The sequence below is a fragment of the Lucilia cuprina genome, chromosome 4 (assembly GCF_022045245.1).
Source record: "Lucilia cuprina isolate Lc7/37 chromosome 4, ASM2204524v1, whole genome shotgun sequence".
NCBI lineage: Eukaryota > Metazoa > Arthropoda > Insecta > Diptera > Calliphoridae > Lucilia > Lucilia cuprina.
Window position 1 is genome coordinate 80213543 of NC_060952.1, and position 22775 is coordinate 80236317.

The following is a 22775-nucleotide window of genomic DNA, read 5'->3' on the forward strand; positions in this document are numbered from 1 at the left end:
TTAAGAAATATATCTATGCTAAATATAAAATAAACTAACAATAAGAACATTTCTTTTTCTCTTCTTTTTTCTAATTTTTTTCTTTAATACAATTTCTCTTAAATTTTTTATAAATACATGTTCTCCTTATGTATTGCTTTCTCTTAAAATATTATAACTTTTATGTTTGATCTTATTTTTCTTCCAATATTTTCTTTATTTTTCCACTTGTTTTTATTATTATTTTCTTTATTTTGTTTCTTTTGTTGTTATTGGTTTTTCTTTATTTTCATACTATGGGAACTACTACTTTAACGCACGGCAATGCTACGAGAACGAAGACGGCATGCGCACTATAAACTAAACACCAGGTAATTTTACATTGTTTGTTTACATTTTCATTTATCAACATCGTTCAGCGGTGAATGAGTGCATTTGCGGTATAAATCTAAATAGTAGATGTGTGTAAATAGAAATAATTAATATGGTAAATTTAGAAAACTCGTGATATATTGATAACATGTGCTAAACGCTGAGAAACACAAAAATATTATTTTATAAATTGAAAATATGCAGAATGCAACTTCACACATTTTGAAGAAAATTCCATATAATCTTAATGTTATTGCAGCGTATTTTACAATGTTTTTATACCATAAATCAGTTTAGTATGTAAAGTATATTGGATTTATGCTGATGCTCTTAGCAATGTTTGTCCGTTCGTCCGTCTGTGTTTTCCTGTAAAGCTTGTGCGCATGCTACAGGTCCCAATTTTCAAGATAATAAGATGAAATTTGACTCAAAATCTTCTTTTCACTCAATGACAAACGCTATTTAAATGATTGAAATCGGTTCATTATTTCCACTAGTCCCTATATAAATGTACCCTCCGAATAGGGTTTTTGGGCTCATAATTGGGTTAATCTGAAATATTTTCTTTGACTTGAATGTCAAAATTTACCTATAGACAATAATAATACGATTAAATTCTACATAAATAATGTTGATGAAAAATTCCTCTACAAAAAAAAAAAAAAAAAAAAAAAAAAAAAAAAAAAAAATGTAAAATTTAAAAAGATGCGCCTATATCTACCTTTATCCCCATATAAGCCCTTTTGTAGAAAAAAATGTTAATAAATAAAAATATTTCGGAATTAATTTGGACGTTACACGATCAAGTTTTGCCTTTCAAGATTATGCGCTTAATTGTACGCTTTACCTTCGCAAGAAAAGCTTTTTATAAGTTTGTCATTCCATTTTCAATTTTATAACCACCATCAAAAAAGATGGGGGCTATATTGTTTTTGTCATTTCGTTTGTAACACATTCAAATATTCGTCTAAGACCCATAAAATTATATAAATTCTGGGTCCTTATTAAATTCTAAAGCGATCTAGCCATGTCCGTCCGTCTGTCCGTCTGTCCGTCTGTCTGTCTGTCTGTTGAAAACACGATAGGGTCCGAATGGAATAAGATAGTATATTGTTTTTTTCATTTCGTTTGTAACACATTCAAATATTCGTCTAAGACCCATAAAAGTATATATATTCTGGGTCCCTATTAGATTCTAAGACGATCTAGCCGTCTGTCTGTCTGTCTGTTGAAAACACGATAGAGTCCGAATGGAAGAAGATAGTAAGCTGAAATTTTGCACAGATACTTATAGTTCATGCAGTTTGTTTGGTATTGAAAATGGTCAGTATCGGTCCACGATTTCGCCTAGCCCTTATATAACAGAATAGCGGTGCAAGAAAGAAGAATCAATTGCAGTGAAATTCGACACAAACATGTTATATGGGAACATAAATTTCTTCGTAGAATTTTATAAGAATCGGTCCAAAATTGACCCTACCCCCATATAAAGTCCCCTTTATCGCTCATAACTGTCTAAGAGAAACATCAATAGCTGTGAAATTCGGCACAAACATGTTTTATGGGAACATAAATCTCACCGTAGAATTTTATAAGGATCAGTCCATAATTGACCCTACCCCCTCCTAGTCCCCTTTAGAGAATGAATTTATCGCTCATAACTGGTTAAGAGAAGCATCAATAGCGGCGAAACTTGGCACAAACATGTATTATTGGAACGTAAATCTCCTTGTACAATACAATGTTGGTTTTATTGCTTAAAATATTTTCATTTAGCGAAAATTGTTGTTGTTGTTTTTTTCGGAAAAAAATTAAATAAATTAAAAATAAATAATCTGTCTTTAAACAAAGATTCACAAACGCGTATTTCGAGTTCTTACTTGTTATGTTAAATATACTGTTATCTTACCCCACCTAATTTTGTATTGATCGAACCCATTTAACGCTTCCGTCACATTTTATTCTCCTGGCGTGCATGGCGCACGTCTTTAATTTCTTACTTAATGAACCCGTTTAACCTTTAGCTCTATATCTCAATTCGATTAAATTTGGTTACAAAGATTTTTTCTCGTTTAGGTTAAAATCGTTTTCCAATGCAAAACATTATTGTATTAAAGATACAAGCATTATTAGCTTTAATTATACTAGACATCTTTCTAATAATTGAGACACATTTGACTGTAGCTCTCATACAATTAGTTTGTCAAAATAATTAAGTAATTAATAAACCAGATCTACAAATGGATCTACTCATCAATACCAAAACTTTTATTTAGAAATAACTTTTGAAATCTATGAGTTATATTTTAACGTGGCCCTATACAATTTCTCAAAGTTATATAAAGTTCAATCCAAATTAATATTTATTTTTACAAAAATATTAAAAAAATATATTAATATAATTTGGCTTTACACAAAAACTATAATATTTGCAAGTGATTGTGAAGAGTCTAATTAATTTTAGTACTTTAGAATATTCAAATTATGTAGTATACTTGTAGGCTTTTCAAAAATGTTTATCATTAGATTTGATATTCGTGCATACATAGAAAAGCTTTTACTAAAAGCCTTTTAGTTATATTACTTTAAGGTAAATATTACCAAAATTTTAATACTAAGGTATTCTCAAATTAATTTCTACATAAATATTTAAAAATATTTTAACAAAGTGATACTAAAGTTATCCGAAGATTTACTATTGTTTTTAAAGATGAAGGATCATATTAATAGCAATTTATAATAGGCTTATAAGACAATTTTTCATACTAAACCTTTGATAAATTGTTATGAATTATACATTAAATATATAACTTTAAACACTGCCTGTTCCTCTAAATGCAAACGGATATATCTTTCACAGTTTATATTATTTATATTATTAATATAAGATTAGAAAAAACTTCTTCGCTTGCATTTGTAAAAAAATATTTATTTTATGTAAATTAAATTTTGTATGAATATTATGTCTGTTCTATAACTAAAAGTTGTTACTTATTTTCACAAAAATATTTGAAATTGTTATGAAATACAAAACCAATTTGTGATAATTTGTAACAATTTGTTGGTAATGAACAGATATATTGTGTTTTATAAACCTTTTAAAAATTGAAATGTTGTTTATGAACATATGTTATAAATAAAGATTAAAGAACATATTTTTCTTATTTTTTCTGCATTTGTACTGTATGTAGTAAAAGCTTAAAAATGATATGTAGTCGTATGAGTAATATACAATATAAACGATTATTGCAAATAAATCATACGCATCTGTAAACAATATTAAATTTGTTCAATATTACTGTATTTTACTTTAATATTTGTATTTTACTTTAATATTTGTATTGTTACTTTTTCAAGCTTTTTTCTACATGCGAAAGCTTTTCAAATATCATAACAAATTTTGTGAAATTAAAAATTTGAGTAAAAGCTTTATGCTAAAGATGCCACATGAAAAAAATTTAAATTTAAATAAACATAAAAATGTACTAATACAAAAAAATAATAATACAATTACACATAAATTAGATTTTTGAATTACTGAAATAGTAAAGCATACCCTACACCAGTTATGAATATTAAATGAGATTTATTTTTCATAATAAAGCATTTATCTTCAATATTACATTGTTCCGATACTTTTAAGCAATTAATGGATGAAAAACTAATTTTCTGAAAGAGGCTTTATATGGGGGCTAGGAGCAAATATGAACCAAGCCCGATAAAATTTTGTGAATATATTTATATTTACATAATATTTTATTGTGCTGAATTTCATCGCGATCTATATGTTTATAAGTTAATTTTGAACATTCAAGTAATTTTATGAAGGGGACTTTGTATGGGAGCTAGGGTCAAATTAAGACCGATCTTTATGAAATTTGGCAAGGTCATCTAGACTTGTATGAAACTTAGATGTGTCGCTTTTTATAGATATACCGGTATATTTAACATAATTATAAGCTCAGAAGCCCTTTTCGGGGGGTTCTGTTCTATGGGGTCTAGGTGAAATAATGGAGCGATTCCAACCATTTTTAATAGGCTTTGTTCTTGGGCCAAATAAAACTTGTGTACAAAATTACATCCAATTATATTGAAAATTGCGACCTGTATCTTGCGCACTAGGTTTACATGGACAGCCGGACAAAGCTTAATCGACTCCAAAAATTATTCTAAGGTCGAATATTTTTGTATGTTACAAACATCAGCACAAAACCAATATACCCTCCCCACTAAAGTGGTGTAGGGTATAAAAAGTTGACAAAACTGACTTGTGTTTAAGAATTAATTACTCCTTTAAAAACGGAAAAAGAGCTATGAACTGAACTGAATTAAGCCAAACCCTAAATAAATATAAACAAGTAAGAGTGTTATATTCGGCTATGCCGAATCCTTTATACCCACCATCAAATCACTGCCATATAAACGAACTTTGATATTTTGAATATTTTATTATTATATATCGATATTAATGAGAACATCAGGGTAACATTTGAAAGAGGTCCATTAATGGGGGTTTTACTTCTGTGAAATTTCATCGCTATACTCGTATTTTTAAGGCAGTAATGAGCGTTAAAGTATTTTTATGGAGGGGACCTTATATGGGCGCTAGGGTCAACTATAGACCGATCCACATAAAATTTGATATAAAAGCTTTGGTTCCTTAGATACATACTTATGTCAAATTTCTTCGCTATATTCGTATTTTTACGCCCATAATTAACGTTAAAGTCGTTTTCTGAAGGCGGCCTTATGTGGGGGGAAGGGTCAATTATGGACCGATCCACATAAAATTTGGTAAATTTTGAATTGTATAAATCTGACTTCTGTGTAATTTCATTGTTATAATCCTATTTTTGAGCCAGTAATGAGCATTAAGGAAAGTTTATGGGAAGACTTTTTATGGGGGTAGGGTCAATTATGGACCGATCCACATAAAATTTCATAAAGATTTTTTGGCCTGTAAGACACTTACTTATATCAAATTTCATCGCTATACTTGTATTTTTAAGCCAGTAATGAGCGTTAAAGTCATTTTCTGAAGGGGAATTTATATGGGGGTAGGGTCAATTATGGACCGATCCACATAAAATTTCATAGAGAGGTTTTGGCTAGTAAGAAACTTACTTATGTCAAATTTCATCGCTATACATGTATTTTTAAGCGAGTAATGAGCGTTAAAGTCATTTTCTGAAGGGGACCTTATATGGGGGGGTAGGGTCAATTATGGACCGATCCACATAAAATTTCATAGAGAAGTTTTGTCTAGTAAGAAACTAACTTATGTCAAATTTCGTCGCTATACTTTTATTTTTAAGAGAGTAATGAGCGTTAAACTCATTTTCTGAAGGGGACCTTATATGGGGGGTAGGGTCAATTATAGACCGATATACGTAAAATTTGGTTGAGAGATATTGGCTTGCATGAAACTTATGTGTGTCGAATTTCATCGCTATATTCCCATTTTTAAGCCAGTAATAAGCTTTTTAGTCATTTTCTAAGGGGGACTTTATATGGGGGGTAGGGCCAATTATAGTCCTATATCCGCCATAATGCAGAATTACTTTGCAGACGTCGTTAAAGTCATTTTCTGAAGGGGACCTTATATGGGGGGTAGGGTCAATTATGGACCGATATACATAAAATTTGGTTGAGAGATATTGACTTGCATGAAACTTATGTGGGTAGGGCCAATTAAGGTCCTATGTCCGCCATAATGCAGACCAAACATTTCTGACCAATAAAATATATTTTCGGAAAATTTCATCTCAATATCTCTTATTTTGTGGACGCTATCGTGCCAACAACAGACAGACGGACAGACGGACAGACGGACAGACGGACGGACATGGCTAGATCGTCTTAGAATCTTACGAGGTCCCAGAATATATATACTTTATGGGGTCTTAGAGCAATATTTTGATGTGTTACACACGGAATGACAAAATCAATATACCCCCCATCTTTTTTGATGGTGGGTATAAAAATATGTAAATTAATACATAAATATGGCATTCCTTTAAATTATAATTTTTTATTCCATTACCTTATAAAACAAGCTTGTATAATTCAGATATTACCTGTTTTTCTAAATTTTTATTAATTCGCGATTTTTTTCAATAAAACTAATAAGATAAAATAAGACTGAAATTAAATTTTTACTGTGTTTTAAGTAGGTAGAATGATTTTTTTTAAATATATCTGCCATTGGGTTTACCAAAAGGAAGGTTACCTTTCGAAACTAACTTCGCTTTGAAGGGATATGGTTTGATGTTAGGTATTTGCTATTCGACAAAGCTGAAGAAAACAATTTTTTTTTTTTGTTTCACATTGAAAATAATTATCTAAAAATTTTAAAATATTTTCTCTTAATCTTAAGCAAACATATAAATTGCGCACTAATAACAGAAAAACCGCATAACACAATTTTCCATTTTTCAATATATTCAAGAATAAGTAATCCCAAATGACACTTCAAATGGTTCGTCACTAATACAGCTAATTTTGCAAAATTAAAGAAAACAATAAATTAAGAATACAATTAAATATTTTATGCCAACAAATTTTTAAAATGTTCATAGTGGTCAGTGGAAATCTTATAAAGATACATTGTGTCTTTAACCTTAAACAAACAATAAAAATATATGTAAATATAAAATATATACAAATATACATATGTATGTAGAAGATACAAAGAAGAGCGAAACCAAAAATCAAACAAATAAAAATATACATTTTTATAAATAAGAAAATAATAAACAGATGTCTACGTCATGTACACTGAACTTATTCAAATAAATCTTAATTAATTGATCATCACATACTCGTAAAGCAAACATATATTTTTTTCAAAAGTTTCCAAATTACAATATTTTGAGTATTAATGTAAATTTAAATAAATATTTGATTTTTATTTTGGTATTTTTATGAGACATGTTATTGACACGTAGTAAAATAAAAATGATTGCTTTGAAAATTGTTACTTGTTGATGTTGTTCTGCTTCTATTTGTTTTTTGGTTTTTTGTGTATATATACATATATGTATGTTAGTACATACATGTATGATTGAAAGATTATAACGTATAATCTATTTGTACACGCAGAGAAAAAACATGGTTGTGGTAACCGTGTTCTAAGAGCAACACATAGATAAAAATTATTACAATTATAAAAAATCATATTATGATATGATATTTTAAATTTAAATTTAAAACGTATAATTTTATTACGTTTGTGCTGATATCGATTCGATGTCAGTCGATTCAGAATCATTTTTTGAGTCGATTAAGACATGTCCATCCGTCCGTCCGTCCGGATGGCTGGCTGTCCATGAAAACCTTGTGCGCAAGGTACAGGCCGCAATTTTCAAGATAATTTGATGAAATTTGGGCCCAACATGTTTTTTGGCACATAGACGAAGCTTATTGAAAATGGTTGAAATCGGTCTATTATTTCACCTAGCCCCCATACAACCGTACCTCCCGATTTAGACTTTTTATGCTATATTTACGTCAAATATTCTAAATATTTCATTCAAATATCTCTCTATAATTTGGCACAAATAAGTTTTATATAAGTATAAATGACATTGCAGAATTTCGTCTTAAGCGTCTAATAAAATTGACTTGTAACCATTTGTATTGCAATGAAACTCAACAAAACTAACTGTTATTCAAAAATATATCCTTTTCCCAATCGGACCATATTTGACCTATATTAAGCCTCATTTAGAACATTTTGTTTTTTTTATCAATCAATTGCTTAAATACTTTATAATTAAAGTAAAATTAAACATAAAAGTTTCTTTATGAAAAATTAAAATTTTAAAAATATACTGTAGGGTATTATATGGTCGGTCATGCCCGACTATACTATCCTACTTGTTTGTTATACATGACTATATTATCATCCAATGTGATCAAAAGTTTGTTAAGAAATATGTATCGAAATCAAATCTGTTTACTGGTGACTGATTCAGTAAAATTACAGTTTTTAAAAAAGTAAAAACTTACAATAAATGACACGATTCACAAATTTCAGTTTAATTCACAAATCATAACTACAATAATCTATACAAAGTGAAATACTTATTTAGTAACTGTAACCACGTCAAACTATGTTTTTTCTCTGCGTGTATGCATTTGATAATTAAAAAAGTTGGAGTGTTATATTCGTCACTATAGAAACTTAAAAACCATATATCGTCAAGTTACTTTTTACTAAAAACTATTTAAATACCCAGTCAAAAACGAACTTCCAAAGAAGCCAAAATTCACTGCATCCAAAGTCATTCTCAAGAAGTAATTATTATCTTATTTTAATACCCACCAAAAAAATCAATAACAAAGTAATGTTTATTTGTAATTGGTAAACTCAGGAACTGCGGCCTTATAATACCAAATTTCAAATATATGTTTTAGGGATAGTGAGAAGTATTTCATCTTACAGATGATAAGATGAATCCACTAAACTATTTTTTTTTTAATTGAGGGATGTATAGATTACTGTGTGTAAAGTCCACATGTACATAAGAGTGACTCGAGAAACAGCCTTCTTAAGAATTTCATGTAAGAGATAAACACAAAATATTTTTTTCGTATGGTCAGTTCCTACCAGCAACTGAAAATTCTGACCTGAGAAAAATAAAATACCTTCGATTATTTTGAAATTGGTCTCCGTAGTTTCACGATTATAAAGCGAAAAATAATTTTAAAATATTTGTAAAGTATTTTTGGTTCACAAAATATTTTTTAGTTGTTTAGAGAGGCATATTATTTTCGCTTTTAATCGAAATAGTGGTCAAAATTTTTAGTTTATACAGAAAAATGTAAAAAAATAGTTTCTAATTTGGTTTGGTCTATATTGGAATTTTTTAGATTATTTATATACTCATTTTGCGGACCAGGAATGGTACACAAAATTTTTAATTATTTTTCTAGCAATAAACTAAAAATTACGGAATTTTTGATATTCATTTCAAAAAGATTGCAAAAATTTATTTGAGCATATTGTACTGAGATCAATTTTTTCAATCGCTGGTAGGAAAATAAGGGCCTTTTCAAAAAAAAAAAATTGTTTTTTTATTTTACTCGTATTTAGTATATTAATACGCATCGTTTGAGAGGTATTCTTAAAAAACAGTGCTCCACGGATTATTCTAATGTATATCAAGGCCACCACTAGTACCATATAAATAAGTCCCATGTGACCTCAAATTTATCTACTAACTTTTGTGAGGATCGTTTCATAATTCACCTTACCTTTCATATAAGGACCCCTTCATAAAAAATTAGTTAAACAATTATAACTGATTTCAAAATGAAAGTACAGCATTGAAATTCGACGTAAACATGTTTTTTATGAGCAAAAATCTCTCGACAAACTATTGTTCGGATCGATCTTTAATTGACCCAATCGCTATATTTGTTTAACTCAAAAATGTAAATAAGAAATTGAACTATTCTTGTTGCACTAAATCCAGATGTTAAAAAAATGCTTCTTATGAATAACTGATAAATAAAATTCTTTTAATATTACTTTTATTTTTTGCTAAAATCAGAATCACGTTATGAGTATATTAAACACTATTTCTGTCTGTTTTCTCTTAAGATAATGACAAAGCTTTTATAAATGATTAAGTCGAAAATACCTCCGTATAGATTAATGGGTTTCATAATTATGTTAAAGGTTTTTATATCGCTACAAAAATACGTGTTCATAGACTCTTAACTAACATTTTTATTGATACTGTCATAGAACCCATAGAAAACTTATTCCCTTAATGACTAACATTTATTGGCTCATGAAATCGTAGATCGTTTAACAATAAAACTCCAAAATAAAACAAGTATGAATTTATAGTCGGACATTGCCGACCATATGATACCCTACACCAGTCAGTATGTTAAAATTGTGGATTTTTTTACATAAAGCATTTAATTTGTTTTATTGTGAAAATTTTTACTTATTGTGGACAAAAAAGAGATTTTCTACAAGGGGTAGAAAATCTCTTAGGGAAGAAGGAGTAAGTATGGGCCTATCTTTATAAATTTAGGTAAATGAATTTACTTCTACTTCTAAGTCATTTATGTAGAATTTGATCGTTTTATTAGTAATTATAAGTTAATTTTGACCTTCAAGTCATTTTCTGAAGGAAAGTTTGTATGGGGGCTAGGGTCAAATGAGGCCCGATCTTTATAAAAATTAGTATTGTCATTTATTGTTTTATAAAACTAATTTTTGTTGATTTTTATTGATATTATAAAACATTTAACGTAATTTTGAGTCTAAAGGCCCGATTCGGGGGATACGGTTGTATGGGGGCTAGGAGATATAATGGACCGATTTCAAACATTTTCAATAGCGTTAGTCCCTGAACCAAAAGAAAAGTATGTGCCAAATTTTATCAAATTATCTTGAAAATTGCTACATGCAGCGTGCGCACAAAGTTTACATGGACACGCAGAGAGACGGACATAGCTAAATCGACTCAGAAAGTGATTCTGAGCCGATTGGTATACTTGGATACTTGGATCTATGACCAATATTTTTGGGTTTTACAAACTTCAGCACAAACGCATAATACCGTCCCCACTGTAGTGGTGTAGGGTATAATTATTATCTAAAAATCAATTAACCTGTACAATTTCAAAAAAAATATATGAAAAACAATTTACATATAAATAAACAACACGTATGTATATATTTTTAACTAATTACTAATTGTTTAAATTGCCGGATATTATTTGATTTGTCGGCAATTAAAAATGAAATATATGCATGTATACCTAGTATGTTTAAGAATCACTGACCTTTCCTGTATGAAAATACATTTTTCATAAATTTTATGGAAATGATTTTTGAATTTTCATTTTGAAAAAATCAACAAACATTGTGTAAATGAAAATTATTTTGAATTTCGACAACTGAGTAAAAATTTTGAAAAATTTGTATTGTGAGAAAATATATGTATATAATTGTGTTTGCCATGCTCGCCAGCGATGAGTAGTCCATTTGCAAATGATGATTTGTTGTTTTCAACGTGAATTTTTCTTTCTTCAATCGCAAAAAAAATTCTCCGTCAGGCCTTTTAATTTTGTATACAGTGTGTTTTTATTGGGTTGATGCCTTATGGCACATTGTTTTATTCTATTTCGTTTAATAATATTAGAACTAAAAACATTTCATAGATTCCCACTATAATAGAGATTTTTTTCATGATAAATTTTCGTTTAGTAGTTGGTCTCACATTGATGCCTCGAGTAATAAATGTTGTAGTACTAAACTGACTGGCAATGAAATTCGTAGCCACCAACGCTTTAAACAAATAGAATAGACAAAAAAACTGAAAAAAGCAAAAAATATTAACGATTTTACAGAGAGACGATGTCGGTCGGTTTGTTGGTCAGTTGAATTTTATTTCGTCATTCGTTAAGTCTAAGAAGAGTATGAGTGTATTATAAAGTACTTTAAGTCGGCAGAACTTTCAAAGAACAAAGAAAAAATAATTTTAATTTCTTATGTCTATAAAATACTAAATGTCAATTATTGTTTGTGTTTAAACAACAGCTAAAAACGCGTAAATAAAAATAAAAGCAAATTTTGCAAAATCGCTATAAATTTAAAAGTGACAAAAGTGTAAGATGTTTTAAGAAAACGGAAATTATTAAAAACAAAAATAAATAAAAATTAAAATTTCGTTATACAAAGCTAATTTAAATTAAGTTTAAATGTCCATAAGATATACAGAAAATTAACCAATTAAAAAACATGCCATTTTGATATAAATTTCATTTGATGTCACTTTTAAATGCTTTATATTTTCAAAAGCATTAAACTAAAGGCATTTATAAATAAAAAAAAATATTTTTAAACTTAAATGAAAAGTTCGAAAGTTGTACGTCAGCAATATGGAAATACCGAACGTGGTAAAAATGGCAAACGATCCGAAAAATCATCAAAGTATGTTGTCTATATATAAAAATATGTATTAAAAAAATAAAATTATGTCAAATTTAATTTATTTCTTTAATGAAATACTATTCCCCATATTTTGTAAAATACTTTATCTTGTGTTGAAAATAATTGCATACAAATTATATGAAAAATTAAGTGAAATGAGGGACTTACAAATAACCCCCTAAATTTTTATACCCACCTTCAAAAAAGATGAGGGTATATTGATTTTGTCTTTCACACATCGAAATACTGGTTATAGACCCACAAAAGTATAACATTCTCAGACGATCTAGAAATGTCCGTCCGTCTGTTTGTTAAAAGCACGATAGAGTCCGAACGGAAAGAGCAAAAAAACTTTAATTTTGAACAAATACTTTTTATTGCTTCAGTTGGTTAAGTATTGAAAATATGCAACACTTAGCCCCATACTAATGGCTCCCGCATTACAGTTTAAGCAGACATAACTGTTTTAAAATTACAAATATATGACCAAAAATCTAGCTGTCTAAATGTATGGAAATATATTGACCCATATATAGCCTCCTTCAAAAAATGTCCCACCCATACAAGTGGCTAGTCTATTCTACGTATTACCCCAATGTTTATAGGGTAAAACATATGATTTCATGGTATGTATGTATATAAGATTCATTTTTTGATTTAAAACATAATTACAAGAGTTTTTGTAAATCCAAATTAAAATTTTCCAAATATGTAGATTCTAGCTTTAATAGTTTCCCATATAATTTTATTCGTCTATTTATGACTCTAAGTTCATATTGCTGTCAGAATAGTTCATGCAAATTTTAAGGATTTTAGCTTTAATAGTTTCTTAGATATGTGAAATTCAGTATTTTGTTTATATGGAAATTTCCAAGACAACAATGAAAGGACGCACAATTCTTTCCCAAATATTTAAATGTACGTTAAATTTAATCGTGAAAAATTTAAGTATTCTTTCTCTTGTAGTTTTTCGCGGTCCCTGTTGTTAGTACGGCAATGTTTTCTCCTGAATATGTTGATACTTAATTTAACTGTTATATTTTCTCAGATATACGTGATACTATCCCATGTGTATATGGATGACTAAGATGTAACTTTAGCTGAAATATAAAATTTTAGGTTTGTAGGAAGTTGCCACGCCTCTTTATTTTTAATCGCATTTTTTGGCAAAAATATTCATATTGAAATATTTATATTAAATATTGGTAGGATTTCCTTGGTTTTTATAAAATTATGGAATTTTTAACGTTGAAGTAATTTTTTTAAGAAAACTTTTTTGAGGCGGTAGGAACAATTTTGAATCGACTCACATAAAAACTTTGCAATATAAAAATAATTTATTATTGTTTTTTCGTATTATTAAGCCGCAAGTGAGCATTAAAGCAATATGTTAAAGATGATGTTATATTGGGTTAGAGTCTATTATAGACCGATCTTGATAAAATTTAATTTAATATGAAAGCATCGATCAATATGACCATTTTGAATACTAAACAGTAGAGTAAATATTTGTGAAAATTTCAGATCCCTAGATCTTTTTGTTTGACTTTATCGTGCTTTTAATAGAAAAACGGATGGACATGATCGTAACTTCATATAATAGGGGTAGATTCGATTATAGACCGATTCTTATATAATTTAATAGAGTGATTTTAGTTAATATAAATTTATGTAACAATTTTCATTCAGACTCTTTCGAGCTTTCGAAAAACAGACGGACGAACATGGCTGGATTGTCATGGAATTTTAAAGGGACCCCGAATATAATAGGGGTAGATTCGATTATAGACCGATCTTTATATAATTTAATAAAGTGATTTTAGTTAATATAAATTTATGTAACAATTTTCATTCAGACTCTTTCGAGCTTTCAAAAAACAGACGGACGGACATGGCTGGATTGTCATGGAATTTTAAAGGGATCCCGAATTTAAGTATATATTTATACTTTGTAGATTTAAAAAAATGATTTCGTTATTAGAACACTACTTAACTCTAGTGCCTAACTTCCAAAAATTGTTTTCTTCATAATTGACTTCTGAAAATTCATTAATTTTTATTATGAACAAATTTAACATAAACATTTACACACCTGATATAATTTAACTACACTCAACCCTCGTACTTCTTACTTTAACTTAAATACAACAACAAAATCTTAAAATTTTATGTAAATATTTAGTTGTAAAAAAAAACATAATAAAATTGTTTAAACATCTGTGTCTTTTTTTGTAGAAATAAAAACATTTTCTAGACCATGAACTTTACGTGTATTAAGTCTATTGAAAATACAATAAAAAACTTTGTATTAATTTCTTAATATCTTTTTCATTGCAACCTTGTATAAATGTCTACAATTTCTAATGACCTATTATCTTTTAATAAAAATAAAAGTTTCCAAAAAGTAAAACAAAAATACCAAACAAGAAACGTAAAAATCCTTGTAGAATAAGAAAATCGCAGCGCATTTAATCTCACATTCTAAAGAAAATGTCACGCACAGTTTCAATAAACAATGCTAAACTACACGTAAAATGCTTGTACGTGTAGCTGTTTAAACATTTTAAAATCATAAACAACAAAATGTCTAAAATAAAGAATGAAAACGGCACTAAAATTAGCAAAATATTTAACAAAAAAACATCGACACTGCTACAGTTTTACCTATATCCATTAACAAATATATAGAGACATACAAACACAAACATATTTTTTCGTGGCAGTACGAGTAAAATAATAATTTTCAAATTTCAGGGTTATTAAAATAAAAATGCCATTTTGTGTACAAAAATAAAAAATAAAAATTTAAGAAATAAAAGTGTAAAGAAACTTTAGCACGAGAGAAATATTATTTTTACACATTTAAAAGTGAATAATGGTGATTTTTTCATTCATATTATTCTGGCTTTTGTGGTTTATTTTTATGTATTTTTTTATTCCATTTCACACCTTTTATTGAATTTTGTTTAATTTGTATCATTTTAATGAATTGTTTATTTATTTAAAGAAAAAAAAAATACATTTTATAGATTCTTTTAGCCTGTCTATTGTTTCCGAAATGTACAAAGAAGTCTTTGAATTTTATTATATTTTATTTGCAATTATGTATTTAATAATATTTGGTTTTGTTTAAATATTTGCTTTCATGTGATGTTTCAATTAGTTTCGGACGTATGAGTTATATTTTTGTGTCATTTGCAATTTGTTATGTATACGTAATATTGATATTTAATATATTTAAGACACTCGATTAAGTTATTAGAAAATTAATTACAATAGTTTTATTTAGAATTGTTAAGAAAAAAGGCGCAAACATTATGACAGTACAATTAGGGTTTGTGGTTCGGAAAATACCATCAGGAGATTAAACCAAAAATATTTTACAATATAACTATAGTCGGTCGTGGCCAAGCACCAATTAAATGTGATTAATTTTCAATTATAAAACATTTATGTTAAAATTTACATTAGTTTCACTATATAGCAAGGCTAGTATAAAACATAGTTTTGCAACTTTTTGATGAGATTAACATATTTTAACATATTTATGTACTCAAAAGCCATACACGGTAGGGGACTGCGTGAAAAAATGGACCGATTTAAAATCACTTTCAGCAGCTTTTCATAGAAGAGTACGTGACAAATTTAAGCCATAGCTTAATCGATTCAAAAAGTGAACTGACTGGTATACCTAAAGAAGAATATTTTTTAATGCTTTAAACATCAGCACATTGTTCAGTGAGATATTTTCCCAATTTAGGACAAAATAAAAAAGTTGTTTTATTTTCGCGATTTTATATATAAGTGATTTAAACTTCCATTAGTATGGAAGCATCGGAAAGATTCCAATAAAGTGTTCGCACTTGGAGTCCAAAGTTTAACTTTAAAGTTACTAATATAGATTAAAAATAGGATGTGTACAAAAGAGAATAATATCATTTATATTTTAGAGATATTAAATTTCATTTAAAATTATAACTAAAATAATTTTATTGACTACACTCACTTGAAAATTATAACAAGGTAGAGTGCTATATTCGGCTCTGCCGAATCTTAAATACCCTCAACCAGCTACTTCTATGTTATTACTTTTCTAATTGATCAAATATTTGTAGAAATAAGTTTTCTCATGTCTTTAATAGAAAAAAATCCCAAAAGTTACATCTATTAAAATTCCAAAATTTATTGAACATTATAAATTTAGTAATTTGCATGTATGTATGTTTGTAAAAGATTTAGAGATTTTCAAAATACAAATACATATATAATTTTGTTGTACAAAAAATTTTGTTCAACGCAAATTGATAATTCTCTTTAAATACGGTTAAAGCGCTTTTAGGGGCTGGACCTAGTATAGGAGAAATAGAAGTACTAGTATTTTTCCCAAATTATGTATCAATAGCTTAATTTGGTAATAAGTAATGTGCGTTTAAGAGATTTTCGTAAAAGGACTTTGTATGGGAGCTATGTCCAATTATGTACATAAAGACAAAATTTCAGAATTCTGTATCTATAATATTGTGAATCTGAGTGACTTTCTGAACCAAGTATGAGAACTATAACCAAATACCGGTCGTAAAACAATTTTACAGTGTATGGATATAAATATTTGGGTATGAGTTATGTGCGTTTTTTCTGATTTTCGGAAAGGAACCTTGTATGTGTGTTTTTTTTTTTAAAGGGACCTTATATGGGAGCTATGATCAACTATGGACCGATCGGAAAAACATTTCACAATATTATTTCTCTGTATATGAGCAACACTTGTGCAAAATTTTATATGGATATTTAAAAATGAATTATGTGCCTTTTAGTTATTTTCGGGATGGGACTTTGTATGGGATTTCTTGGTAATATTTTTGTATACATGATCAAAACTTGTATAAAATTTTATATGGATATCTTAATTAAGTAATGAGTTATACGTGTTTAAAAATCTTTCATGATAATATTTCTGTATATAAGGGCAATAATTTTACCAAATTTTATATCGATATCTTAATTTGGTAATTAGTTATCCGCGTTTAAGTGATTTTTGGGAGGGAGCCTTGTATGGGAGCTATGACCAATTATGGACCTATTCAAAAAAATTTTCCTATGAATAAATTCTATTGTCATAAAATTTTAATTTTTAAAATTTGGTGAAGATAACGACATTACAACGGTAGTTATTAACAAAAAAAAACAAATTTCCGTGAATTTGTACTTTTGTATGGGAGGTATATGAAATTGTGGACCGATTCCGGCGATTTTACGCAGAGATTAAGCCCTTGCGTGGAAACGAGAAAATTACATCAGAATGTGTAAAAAATGCTAATTTTTTCTAGGTTGTTTCAAATTTTGATTCATAACTTTTCCCGATGTGAACCGATTTTGCCCATTTTCAATACCAAACAACTTAGGAAAACAAAAAACATTTTGGGTGAATTTGGTTAAATTCTATTGCTTCGTTTTATCGTGAGCGTGTTTTACACAGACAGACGGATAGACGGACATAGCTAAATCGACTCAGAATTCGATAAGGACCCAGAATATATATACTTTGTTGGGTCTCAGATGAATATTTTTTGGTGTTACACACGGAATGACAAAGTTATATATACCCTCTATCACCACTAATGGTGGTGGAGGGTATAATAACTTAAAAATAACTATTATGAATAAAGTTTTAAGTTTATTGTACTCGAGAATACCAAAATTAACACTAACATTAAAATGAGGCGTAGACATGGTATATAGAGGCGTCTTTTTTGTTAAGGTTGTTTTAACCTTTAATTTTAACTTATAAACTTAATATGTCCATACATTTAAAGTCTAATTTTAATTTTGTCGTATCAAAATGTACTAAATGTTGCACTGTGCATTGCATTGATTTTTGTGCACATAGTAGTATATTGAACATAGTTATGAGATAAAAGGTCCAAATCGGAAGGTCGGGTGGTATGGGGGTTAGAGTAAAACTTGGGCCGATCCTTTTAAAATTTATTGTCGAAATTTATGTTACACTTGTACCGATTTTTACAAGACTAAAATCGATGCTTATAAACTTTTTTAACGGAATTTATGTTATATAAAATTTATTTGAATAAAATTTCATCGTAATACAAATGTCGCGGGTAAATTTTGTTTTCTTTTTCACTTATTTTCTTTTTCCTCATTTTTATATTTTGTGACAATATAAGTCTGTCTGTCTGTCTGTCTGTCTGTCTGTCTGTCCGTTAAAATATATTTTCTGAAGACCACAGATGTCTTTGTGATTCAAATCTTTAACAATTCTGTCAGAGATGCTTTCAAAAAGTGTTGCATTTAACTTAGAAAAATCTGCCCATAAATATTTAAAACAAAAATCTGAAACAAGATCTGATAATTTCGTTTTTTGAAAAAAAAGTATGTGTGTTTTGTTTTGTTATTACTATTTCTGTGAAAAATAGTTCACGAGATACTCCATTTGGAAAACAATTTTGAACAAATCCTGGAAAAAATATTTAGGTGATTTTCTGTTAAGGACTATGTACACAGAAAAAATTATCGGTAGTTTATTTTCAATTAAAATGTTGTAATTTTCTTTATTTTTTATATTAAAAAAAAATTTATTTGTCTTAATTGTCTCGTTTTTTTAAACTGTTTGAAACTTAAGTATAAAATTTTTATTAAATTTTTAAATTAATTTTTTAATTGATTGAAAAAAATTCTAGCCTTTTTTTCTATTTTAGATTTATTTTTAATTTTTTATTTTGAATTTTTGTGCTAGCAATATTTATAATTATTAAATAGTCAATAAAATTTTAGGCATATAATATTCAAGTTTCTTGACAATTTATGAAATATATTATGTGTTAAATTGTGTCGATAAAGTGATAATTTTTGTAAATGCTGAATGCATTGTTAAAGGTCTAGTATTCTAGTATAAAATTCGTTATTTGGAAAAAAATATATTTTTATTTTTTTATAAATTTGGTAATTGATATTATCATTTTGGTTATAGGTGCAAAACATGCTTGATACAATTATTTTGATAATTAAAACTCGTTTTCAATTTTTTTCTGTGTATATGTTATTTATACACAGAAAAAGGATTTTTATCTATTAGCAATTTTTTCATTAACATTGCAGAAAAAAGTAAGAATTAAAAAAAATCCTTCATGTACAAATTAATAAGTTCTATGAATTTTTAATATTTTGAATAAAAATGAGTTGGGAAAAAAGTCATGTTCGATTCATTTAATTTATTACAAAATTCATTCAGTTATGTATTAATTTCTTCTGTGTATGATCAATTCAAAAAAAAAAAACAAGCAAAAATTTATAGTCGGGCGAGACCGAACATATAATACTCCACCTGCATACGAATAAAATGTAATTTAGTTTTCATAACAAAGAATTTAAGTTAAATTGCACCTTGCATCAGATATACATAAGCGATTTGTTGTTTAATTAAAAACTGTAAATATTTATGTAAAGTTTTGATAGTTCATCAAGGCTAGTATAGAACTTGGGTTTTTAGCTTTTTGTCGAGAATATATTAAACGTTATTATGAACTTAAAAGCCCTATTTGGTGGGTTCAGTTGTATGGGGTCTAGGTGAAATAATGGATCAATAGGCTACGTCTACAGTACCATAAAATATCATGTGCCAAATTTCATTGCATTATATCCAAAATTGCGACCTGTATGTAGTTTGATTACAATCTTTACAAGCTCTATTGGGAGGTTCAGTCGTATGGGGGCTAGGTGAAATAATGGACCGATCTTAACCATTTTCAATAGGCGTTACCATAAAGATCATGTGCCAAATTTCATTGAATTATCTCCAAATTGCGACCTGTACCAAATTGCGGGTGTACCGTTGTATGGGGGCCAGGTGAAAAAATGGACCGAAAAATTGCGACATGTAGTTTGATTACAATATTTACATGGACGGACGGACATAGCTAAATCGTGTTCAAAAGATGATTCTGAGCCGATTGATATACTTTAAGGTGGGTATAGGACCAATATTATAGTGCGTTACAAACATCAGCACAAACCCAATATACCCTCCCCACTGAAATGGTGCAGGGTATAAAAATCAAAAATCTACAAAATATCTCCCAGGTTAATTTTATTCCGTTAATGATATTTATTATTGAATTATATTCAATTACGTAATTTTTCAGTGGAGCTTTTCTCCTACTGTGCATTTTAAAAAAATATCTTAAAATTGGCGATGCCTCTGGTAAACTGTAGCGTTTCAAGAAGAGAAATAATAACTTTTATTTTCACAAATTTTATTGAGAAAATTTCTTAAAATTGATTTTATTAAAGAAAGTTTTGTTTAACATTTTTCTAATATTGTCATTTTTTAATTATTATATGATTTAAAATAAATACTTATATTAATATCAGAAATAATTTTGCATTTCTTTAGTATTATTAAAACAAAATAGTTTTTATACTTTTCTGTGAGAATTTTATGAAGTCTACTTACACAACTTTTTTCAGAAGTTTGCATTTTATTTTGCTTCTAGTCGATTTTAAGCATCTTTAATTGTCTTATGAATTAGTTTTATTAAGATTATTGTCTATGGATGATTAACTCTATGGAATTTATTCCAACTCAATAAATTATTATATTTCTTATAAGAAAGTGTAAGGCAGTTGTTGAATATAACAAAATTAGTATAATAATTGGTAACTATAAGTCTCGCCATAGATATTCATAGATAATATGTATGTAATAATTAATTTAATTATTCATAAATTTTATTTACAAAAAACTGCCTAATAAGTTTGCTGGGATATTTTGAAATACATTAAAGTATATTGTCTACCTTTGTCGTATTTGTTTATGTTTATTAATATATTCTATGTATATTTTAAAACTATTCTCCCACTGATTTTATTTACTTTCTATAGTTATAGTCAGATATTTATTTGTTTATTTGGTAAACATTGATTTTTCTTATTAGTATAAATCAAACGTGTTTCTAGCTATGGGTTCGCCTCTTTTTTGGGAAAAACTATATATATAAAAAAAATAAATAAATTTATTAGTTGATAAAAAAAGATACAAAAACAAATATATAAATATTTTTATTGTTGAAATGAAAACACGAAGTTAAAGTAAAAAAAATAAATATATATATTTTTATATTGAACATTAGATAAGCAAATTAGTTTATTTACAACATTCAGACTAAAAAGAAAGATTAATTTTTTTGTGTGGTTGTTTAAATTTATATTAATAAGATTTAAAAAAAATTACGATTAAAGGAAAATTTTTAAAAGCTCAACAAAAAAAAAAATTCAAGAATAACATGTTGTTAGATATCAATAGACAGTGGGGTCCATATAAATTGAGAAGGCAAATTTTTTTTATATATAAAATATAACAAAACTTTATTTTAAACTCTTATTAACACAATATAATTTATTTTGTCTTATAGATTGGATCGAAAGTCATCGCGTGGCATGATCTATGAAAATGAAGAATTAAGATTACGTACCATCAACATTAATGCTGAGGTAGAGAGAGGTGAGTAAAATTTTGTATATATTATATTTACCTCTATAAAGTTTATAAAATGACACAGTTAGAAAGTAAATAAACAATATATTGCCTTTGACAATATTTGGCTTTTAGCCAAAATTTCGCAATTAGTTAATATACAAATTTATATATTTATTGCTCATATATTTTCTAAATCCCAAATTTGATGTACATGGAAAATAAATACTTTACAGATCTGCCAAATAAACAAACATTTTATGCATTTGTTGAAAACAACGTGTTTTGGTTGTATTTAAACATACATATACTCTAATATCATTTAATTTTAAAGGATTTATAAAACAATTGTTTTACCTCAAGTGTTTCTGTAAACATGCATTTTAATATGAAAATGTTCATAAACAATTTAACATCATCGATTTTAGTCAACGGTCAAAATAATATAAACAAAATAAACTGTGATAGATATTAAAATTTCAATGGAAAAACAAAATTCATTTAACACCCATTGATTTTGGAACTGTGTGCTTTTGCATTTATTGAATTTCATTTAGTTATTTAAATATAGAGTAATTTCAGAGACATTTCGACCACTTCAAATTTTCAACCCTTTCGATTTATTTAAAACTCGAAATATACATAAATAATAATCTTTATTGCAATAAAAGACATTAAAATCGAATAACGGACATTTTCCACTATATGGTCCTTTAGACTTTCTGTAATGAGTACTCGAAGACCAATTGAACAAATTTGATAAAATCAGATAAAAGTCATTAACATTTGTTTAATTTTGAACAAAAATACTCTTAATACTCTACTTTAGAGCCCCATAAAATATGAGCTGAATGAGTTAAGGATCCAAGATGACAAACATTTAAAACAGCGTTTTTTAAACGATTTCTTTTGGAATTACCCTTTAATTGTAATATACTAGTAGTGCGTGTCCCGAGGTAGGCTTACCACTCAAACGGT

General features: G+C 27.7%; 1 protein-coding gene across 13 annotated transcripts in view; it reads left to right on the top strand.

The window, feature by feature from the left end:
* LOC111690868 (mucin-5AC) overlaps positions 1-22775 on the top strand; it is a 57798-nt gene that overhangs the window by 25550 nt on the left and 9473 nt on the right. For 7 of the 13 annotated variants that reach the window (XM_046948653.1, XM_046948654.1, XM_046948655.1 and 4 more), the window contains 2 exons: positions 314-350; positions 21736-21824. In XM_046948653.1, coding sequence (XP_046804609.1) covers positions 314-350; positions 21736-21824 — 126 coding nt within the window. Of the gene's footprint in view, positions 1-254; positions 351-11659; positions 12311-21735; positions 21825-22775 lie in introns of those variants that run through there. The other 6 variants (XM_046948658.1, XM_046948660.1, XM_046948663.1 and 3 more) reach the window with 4 other exon arrangements.